The sequence below is a fragment of the Triticum aestivum genome, chromosome 3D (assembly GCF_018294505.1).
Source record: "Triticum aestivum cultivar Chinese Spring chromosome 3D, IWGSC CS RefSeq v2.1, whole genome shotgun sequence".
Lineage (NCBI taxonomy): Eukaryota > Viridiplantae > Streptophyta > Magnoliopsida > Poales > Poaceae > Triticum > Triticum aestivum.
Window position 1 is genome coordinate 132,548,153 of NC_057802.1, and position 8,116 is coordinate 132,556,268.

The following is an 8,116-nucleotide window of genomic DNA, read 5'->3' on the forward strand; positions in this document are numbered from 1 at the left end:
CTACATTACAAATACATAGGAATTTTTTGCAAAATCTTTATGGTTTAAGAGCAGTTTTGAAAAAAAACCGTTCTTTTCAAAACCAAAAACGCGAATCGTATTTTGGACTCAATTTTCAAACGGTTTGTCGGAATTGAGCAAATAAGATGGTGTTCGAAAGCTGGTGAAAATCCACATCTTCCATATATTTATTGTTTTTTCTAATTCTATACGATTTAAAAGCAATTTGGAAAACGGTGAAATTCTGGGCGAAATGTATTTTCGCGATTGTTTGCAAACGGTTTGTCGGATTGATGCAAATGATACGGTGTTGGAAAGCTATGATAAATGCGCAACTTTTTCGTATTGAAATGTTTTTCTAATTCCTTACGGTTTAAAAAAGAATTCGAATACGGTCAAATTTGATTTCGAACGCGATTTTTTTTAAGTTTGTCGAAATGAGGCAAATAATATACGGTTGGAAAGATATCGAAAATACAAAACTTAGTCATGTTGAACGTTTTCTCAAATTCACAACTGTTGAAGAGTAATTTGGATTACGATGAGACCCATCGTGCTGTTTTTTCGTCAGAAAAAACAGAGTGCTTGTACTGATCGTGTGCGTTTGTACTGATGTATTCTTCGGAGAGTAATTTTGAAGGTTCCGAAGAAAGAGTACTTGAACTGATGTTTGCATGGGTTTGTACTAAGCGTATTTTTTACTAACTAGACTTTGCTCTGTTTTGGGTAATATTTTTGCTCGTAAGTTTTCAACGGTTTATTGTATCGTCGCACCTACTTGCATGGTTTATATCATTGAACTGAATGATATTTTTTTCAAAAAAAATGTTTTTTATTCTTTTTTTTGAACTAAACATTTTTTACAACGATGTTCTGGACTTCTCTTATTTTACGACTTGTACTTTTCCCATTTGAATTGCATGGGGTTTATTTTTGCTTGAACTTTTACAAGTTGAATTTCTGTCATTTCTTTAATTTCGAACGGACCACCATTTTTAACTTGTACTGATCAATATTTTTAATTCAATCATTTTTCCTTTGTAGAACGGACCACCGTTTTTGTTTGTATCGATCAGTTGTAGAACTTGGACGTCAACGTCACAGAATTACACTTTAGACGGATCACCTTCTCCCATCTGGACTGACCACAAAACTTGCATCAAGAAACTCACAAAAACAAGGACGATTAAAACGAGATCGACAAGAATGTATGAACCATAGCATTTTTAGCTCAATAAATACTATAGACAGAACAAGCAGAACTTATTAAACAAGATGTTTTCGAAGTTTCTCACATTAACACTTTTTTATAATACAAAACCGAATGGTTCACTTTTACCTCCTCTCTTTAAAGTATTACAAACTGACGAAATAAAATGGTGAGCACAATGCATTTTTGTACCACAGTTGGTAATAGGGGCACAATACATGTAAATTGTATAAAAGGTAAGTACCAGTAAAAATGGATTGCTGGTGTTTTTATATAGTTTGTAGTACCATCACAATCAAAGCTCGTACTGACATAAGCTCTGGTCGTGCTCTGGCCAGAAAAAGATACATAAGTACACTGCGGCCAAAGTATTACAAACTAACAAACATAATCAGCCACCTCGCTAGAACAGAGCATCTCAGACGCCTCTACTCGTGCTGCTTTTCCCTGTGCAGGAGGCTGTTGATGGAGCACGCAGTGATGCAGGTGGCCATGGTAGCGACACGGGTAGTGACGCAGGTCTCCGAACTGATGGTCGCGACGAACTCGGCCACCCTGAAGCCACGGGGTTGGACTGAGCATGGCGCTGAAGTTGAGTAGAACATTTAGGAATTAGCATAAATAGGAAACAACAAACAGGTGAAGAAACCGTGAAGTGAAATGAGTTATAGAAGACAGTATGCATTTTTCTCACTAAAACAAACTTTTGTTTGTGTGCAACTTCTGTACTTGCATACATTTGGAGGGAGAAACACAGAAAATACAACCACATGGACCAACACATTTGGAGGGAGAAACTATAGACGTACATCACGGGGTAGCAAATAAAATGAACTCCAGGCACAACATTTTTTTAACTTCTTTTTGTATCTCGCAAACTGAAAATAAGAAGAAAGCAAATTAGAACACAAAGTAAGAAGAAAGCAGAGCACCAGTGCTTGTGCGGCATGGATCCGTCAACCCTTTTGCATCCTAGTTCCAGCCAGCATGAGCTAGCACCTCCTGGATCGAGCTGCAGTAGTGCAACACAACGCATCAGAGAGATAAAAAGGTGAGTAGCAGCATGTACAGGAAGGGGAGAAAGCAACTATAGCACACGAGCATCCACGGGCAGAGAGAGATGCAGCAACGGCTGGACATGCGCATTGTCAATGGAGGGATGGTAGCCTGCTTTGTCGGGCAAAGACGCTGGACCTCACCGTCAGGCACCGGCGATGGGCGCGCGGCAGTGCTCGGGGGTCCCGGGGCAACGCGACGCGGGTTGGCGGGCTTTCACTTTTTTCCTTGTTGTGTGTGCTCAACTTGGCCGGTTGCACAGTGCTAGTGAAGATGGTGGGTGTGATTCTACTTGGACTGGCGTCAACCCTCGGCTTGGACGGCTGCAAGCACCCGTGGTGGACGAGCTATTGCTCGAGGGCTGAAACTTTGTCTAAAATCACAAAACTGACGAGAGGATAATGTACGCAAACAGAATAGTAAGTTCAGAAAAAAGGTTCAGAACAAAAGATCAAAAAAGGCAAATTTTTGTCCAGCGTACAACTTTGCATAATGACAACGAAAATTTCAAAATAGTAAGTTTAAAATTTCTGTTGTCTATAAAATATAGTAAACCAAAAGTTTTCTAACGAGTGCACTTGCGTGGAGTTCCCTGGTGAACTTCTAGGCTGACATTGATTCTCCGGTTTTCTTTACACAACCAACTTTCTGTTTTTTTATAAGCGAACTGATGGAAAATTTGATGGTGCACTTCTGTATTTTATTCAAGGTGAACTGATGCACTTGCAAAGTTGACTTATTATGTTCCTTTTTCCTACTGAATTGATGTTTGTTCACAAAATTAAAAGATTAAAGGTGTGAACATTCAGTACATTTGTACCTTCGCTAGTGCCGCACTAGAACTGACATGATAAGTTAAGTTATAGTGATCCATCAATAATAGGTCAAACCCTCCTTTATGCTTTCAGTGCACTAGAACAGAGAACAAACCGATGCTCTATCAAAAGTTCAACCAGGCCAAAATTTGAAACTGGCCAAACCAGTAGTTGACAGGCAACACTCATTGTTCTCTAACACTCACAGAATACACATAGAACACACACACTTAAGTTAAGAGAACCATCCCATTTATGTTCAGAGAATAAATGCATTTAAGCTCAAAGAAAAAATGTGTTTAGGTTCAGAGAACAAAACAATCTTTAGTGTGATTTTCTACGTATGGATAATCGCAGAAGCAACATAGTTGGACTGAAGCTCTAAATTTTGTAGAACTTACAAAAAAATGTGCAGGTGGGGTTATGCTGCTGCTAGTTACTAAAACAAATGGCAGAGGATGAACAAGGGACTCACACCATACCGCGATGGCACGAGGAAGCTGCTGACCGTAGCATCTCCTTTCCTTCTCAGTATAATGTCTTTGAACCTTGTACAAGGGCGGCATTGTACTGCACAGGAGGCGGCGAGGGCTGAGCATCAAGTGGTAATTAAGGAAGGCTACCAAACAAACGGAAGTATCATTTTTTACATGACGGGTAGTGGTAGGTATTGGCTCATTGCTTTTGCCATCCAGTGGTATCAACAAGGATGTTGTAGCTCTTGTCCTTGATGGGCGCCCAGTTATCGTCGAAGAGCTTGAGGAGGCGCTTCAGGACTGGCCAAACATGCTAATTGGAGAAGCTAAGAGGCTTCATGGCCTCTAGTTCCTTTCTAGTAGCATTGGCATTATTGGAAACCATGGCCTTTAATGAAATGGTTCAGGGATCACTCTCAGTCAGCCCCATTGCTACTTGTGCTGCAGACAACATGAATATAAAGCAGATGGTGACTCATCGATTTTTCTTTATGATATATAGAAACTTACAGAATTTTGAAACTTGCACTGACGATATTTAGGTGATATATCTAAACTTTACAGAATTTTGAAGAAACCCGCTGCAAATCATTACTTATTTAGCTGATATATTTGAAGTTACAGAAGTTTGAAACTTGCACTGACGATATTTCTGCACACACACCAACTATTCTGTGATTTTAGCAATGCCACTAAACTATTTTTACTTCACTGAAATCTTAACACTTGATGGGCTAAATATAAAAAAACTACCGATTATTACAATATCAGCGGAAGTTCTCTGTTAGAGACTAAAAGAGACAGACCAAAAGAAATTTAGATCATAACAGAAATGCATTTACTGGGTTTTTTTTGTAGAGTGGACTTATGTTCCTTTCTACGTAGCACTAAACTATCGAAAGTTTGAAATCTGAACTTTTGTTCTTAAGTACCAATACTACATAACACATAAATCCAATTTGTTTATGTGTATCAATAATTTTGTTCTTTAAGTTTCTGCACTTTTTTTTTGCTATAACGACTATAATCATTTCTGTACCCCTGCCAATGATATTTTTGAACTTCAATTATAAATAAAGAACACATACTATAATTTAGATTGTCAATCCACATAGGGGTCTTCTTCGGGGTAGCCTGGTTGCGGAAACAGCAGCAGCAACCATGGAGGCCTTAGACTGGACTAGGCCGTACTGCAGCAGCGCCAGCTCCACGAAAAAAAGACCGTGCTCTCCATCTAGACAAATACATCCAAGAGAAGACAAGAGAAACATCAGCACATAGACTCATTGCTTTGGCAAAATGGCAAATACGTACTACATCTGCAGAATTTGTAAAAATCTGGTGTTCCTTTTACCTCCTTGTCGCTCTTCTTATCTCAGAGGAGGACGCGGCCTTGGCGAATCATACGAGGAAGACGTAAGCAGGCATCGCTGCCGGCAATACTTGGCGCACCGGAGAACCTGCACTGAAGGTGCCTTTAAGCATCAAAAGGCAAAGTGACTACGCGAGGGACAAAATAGAAAGAGTGTGTATGTAAAGATTATAGGAAACATGTGCATTTAAGCATCTTCGCAAAAGCTTGGTACAAATAAAGCATAGGAGCAGGAAGAGAGAGATGGATACCTCCTCGCAGGCGTCCGCGTACTTGACCTTGAGGCACGAACTGGGGTTCAGCCTAGCTGCTGCATCCTCGTGCTGGTGCCGTTGAGCAGGTATGGAACTTCGGCGATGTACAGGAGCTCATCGCTGCAGCAGGATATCAAGCCTGGGAGGGCACGAGCGGCTTCAGTGAGAGGAAGGAGTGTGGCAGGGGTCACGGTGCGCAGGAGGCCGGTGACGGAGCACGCATTGACACAAATGGCCATGGTTGCAACACACGCAGTGACGCAGGTGTCCGAACTGATAGCCGCGACGAAACTCGGACGCCCTGAAGCCATGGGGTTGGACTGATGGACGCGACGAACTCCTCCACCATGGGCTGCCGGGGGCCGCAGTGGCTCTAGTGGAGTAACTACATGATACACAATTTTTTCCATCATGCAAAGTAAACATTTGGACTTAAATAGTACAATTAGAAGTACTAAATACAACCAACCCTCTGAACTTTAAGTTTGTAAACAATATGTGTGGTGACAATGAACTAATGAACTACAGACAGTCGGGGGTTAGAAAAATAAACTACCTAAATTCCTCAACCAGAACTGTAGATATTAGGAAATTTGAACTTATAGTGATTCATTAAATCGGTGAACCCGAGTTTTTTAAATATTTTCTGCAAAAACTATGTACATTGCAAGTGCTCGTCAGATTTTTTTGAACTGACCGTATGATAGTATTTGAGCTTTTTCCAGAATATTTATTCTATTATCAGGAGCTATATAATCCATTTGGGATTGTATAAAGAAGCATACAGTGGCATACTAGGTATCTCCAGATTGCTTACAGCCTTACTAACAAAAAGATGTCAATAATTTTGTAAATGCATTTCCAGCAAGAATAATTTGTTAGCTCAAGGTTATGTCTTGATCAAAACTAATATGCAATAACGAAGACTTGGGGATTAGAAGGCAAAAGAAAAAGAGAGGAGAGGCTCTCTCACAGCGTTCCTGATGTCAAAGCAGTGTTCCTCCGGCAGATGGATGCAGATGAAGGGCTTTTTTCGACCTTGATGTAGCAGAAAGAGCAAGGGAAGTACTCCCACAGTTCACCATCTTCTGACAAACCAAAATTACCAGTTTTAGCAAAACAAAAAGAAATTGTAGACCGCAAGAATTAGCAAAATGAACCACCAGTTTGTGCAACCACAGAACTGCAGGAATTAGCGAAATTGTACTTTTGTTTCTAACGGACGCAGGGGCTAGGCGGCGCGGCACTGAGGGAGGGAGGTCGTGGCGGTGGCGTGCTGGGGCTGGCGGCCGACGGCGGCGCGCCCGACAGGGTTTCGGCAGTGGCACGCTGGGGCAGGGGGCGGCGGAGGTGCGCTGGGGGAGGGGCCCGGCTGCGACGCGCTAAGCAGGGGCCGGCGGAGGCGCGCTGGGGGAGGGGGCGGCGGCGGCGCGCTGGGGAGGGGCCGACGGAGGCGTGCTGGGGAGGGTGCCGGCGGAGGCGCGCTGGGGCGGAGGCGCGCTGGGGGAGGTGGCCGGCGCTGGCGCGAGTAGGTGGTCGTGGCGGCGGTGGAGGGGTCGGGTTGGGGTCGACATATTGCATCCACTGGCATCAAAGTTCGCCACTATGATAATAAAGCACAAGCAGACAACAGATTACATACACTGGGCATCAAAGATCGCCACCAGTGCAAATAAACACGTCGACAAAATAATATACAAAACCGACAGCACTTCAATAGAGTTCAAGAAAGGTTAGCCCTGCTGGGGAGCTGTAGTGCAAGCAGCTGAGCAAGCTGATGAGACTGCGCTTGTTTCACACTTATATCCTCCTCACTCTAAAAGATAAACAAGCAGACAGATGACAGGTTTTGCACATAAAAGTACCAGTGCTGATAATTCATCACATTTCTTACTGACGAATAAAGTGACACAGTTTAAAATTGCATTAACATAATATGGTATTGTTCAGGTCAAGACATGGCAGGAAATGACATTGTGAAGGAGTTGGCAGCTTCACGACACCACTGGATTACAGATCAAGAACTCATAAGTATCAATGGTTAGTGTGCTGTCAATTTATCCCATTCCAGATTGGCAAATAAAGAGACGGTTTAAATAATAGTAGGATGATATGACATTGTTCATGTTAAGACATTGCAGAATATGACATTATGCTGTAGTGGGTAGGTTCACCACACCACTGGATTACGGATCAAGAACAGAAGCATACATGCAGTGCAAAAGAAGATCACTTGCTCTGTATAGTTTAATTTACATGGTATGAAGAAGGAACTTGGTTGTACAATTGAAAACTTAAATTGAGAAGGACAAACTTTTGTTTATGAACTACATAATAAAATTTAAACATGCAATTTGATGGAAACACAAAAAATAAACAGCTATTGCAGTCATGCCTAACCAAATATACACAACAAAGTTTGAAGGCTTGAGAAGGACAAACCCACATTATTGGTGAAGACAGGCTCTATAAAGCCCTTGTCCATGCTGATGGGGGGGCAATTCAAGAAGTGTACCACAAAATCTTCTTCATAAGCATTGCCTTTATTCTATATTTTGTTAAGAGTAAATATAGATGTGATAATATAAGAAAAAATGGAGAATATTTAAGATAAGATGAAGAGTGATGCTACATAACCAAGTAGCTATAAATGTAAGTACAACGATACAGGCAAAAGGTACAGCCAAGAGCAATGCACAGCTAAACTTCTTCAGTACCATCGGTGTTATCGAACCTTATGGTAAGAGTAAATATAGATCTGATGTGTAGAAAATGGAGGGCAAAGGAAAATAAGCTGCAGAGTGATGGTACATGAACAACTACCTGTCAATATAAGTACACTAATAAAGGACAGCAAGTACTTACAAGAACAAAGCAGAGCTAAAAAATTTCATTGGCATTGGATATATTCTACACTAATGTAACCATTTATA

At 41.5% G+C, this 8,116-nt stretch overlaps 1 protein-coding gene and 1 long non-coding RNA gene across 3 annotated transcripts; both read right to left on the reverse strand.

The window, feature by feature from the left end:
* Positions 1 to 1,072: 1,072 nt before the first annotated feature.
* Positions 1,073 to 3,707, reverse strand: LOC123076194 (uncharacterized). Its single transcript, XM_044498578.1, has 4 exons — positions 3,564 to 3,707; positions 2,143 to 2,222; positions 1,598 to 1,796; positions 1,073 to 1,141 (listed from the first exon to the last, which is right to left on the reverse strand). Exons 1-4 carry the CDS (start codon positions 3,678 to 3,680, stop codon positions 1,073 to 1,075), a joined length of 465 nt encoding a protein of 154 aa, XP_044354513.1. The 5' UTR covers positions 3,681 to 3,707.
* Positions 3,708 to 3,875: 168 nt separating this feature from the next.
* Positions 3,876 to 6,382, reverse strand: LOC123074351 (uncharacterized). Of its 2 annotated transcripts, XR_006435937.1 has the most exons (5): positions 6,157 to 6,382; positions 5,181 to 5,568; positions 4,912 to 5,032; positions 4,669 to 4,785; positions 3,876 to 3,998 (listed from the first exon to the last, which is right to left on the reverse strand). It is a non-coding gene; the product is annotated as an uncharacterized lncRNA (long non-coding RNA). The 2 variants fall into 2 exon arrangements; XR_006435936.1 differs by lacking the exons at positions 3,876 to 3,998; positions 4,669 to 4,785 and having other exon boundaries at positions 4,845 to 5,032.
* Positions 6,383 to 8,116: the final 1,734 nt, after the last annotated feature.

What these genes read in the sequence shown, in the direction of transcription:
- LOC123076194 (XM_044498578.1), bottom strand. Translation starts at nt 3,680, where the DNA reads ATGCTCAGCCCTCGCCGCCTCCTGTGCAGTACAATGCCGCCCTTGTAC. An exon ending in AGCTTCCTCGTGCCATCGCG is followed by an intron (nt 2,223 to 3,563) that starts GTATGGTGTGAG and finishes GCACTACTGCAG; the next exon opens with CTCGATCCAGGAGGTGCTAG. An exon ending in CTAGCGAGGTGGCTGATTAT is followed by an intron (nt 1,142 to 1,597) that starts GTTTGTTAGTTT and finishes TTTTGTGGTCAG; the next exon opens with TCCAGATGGGAGAAGGTGAT.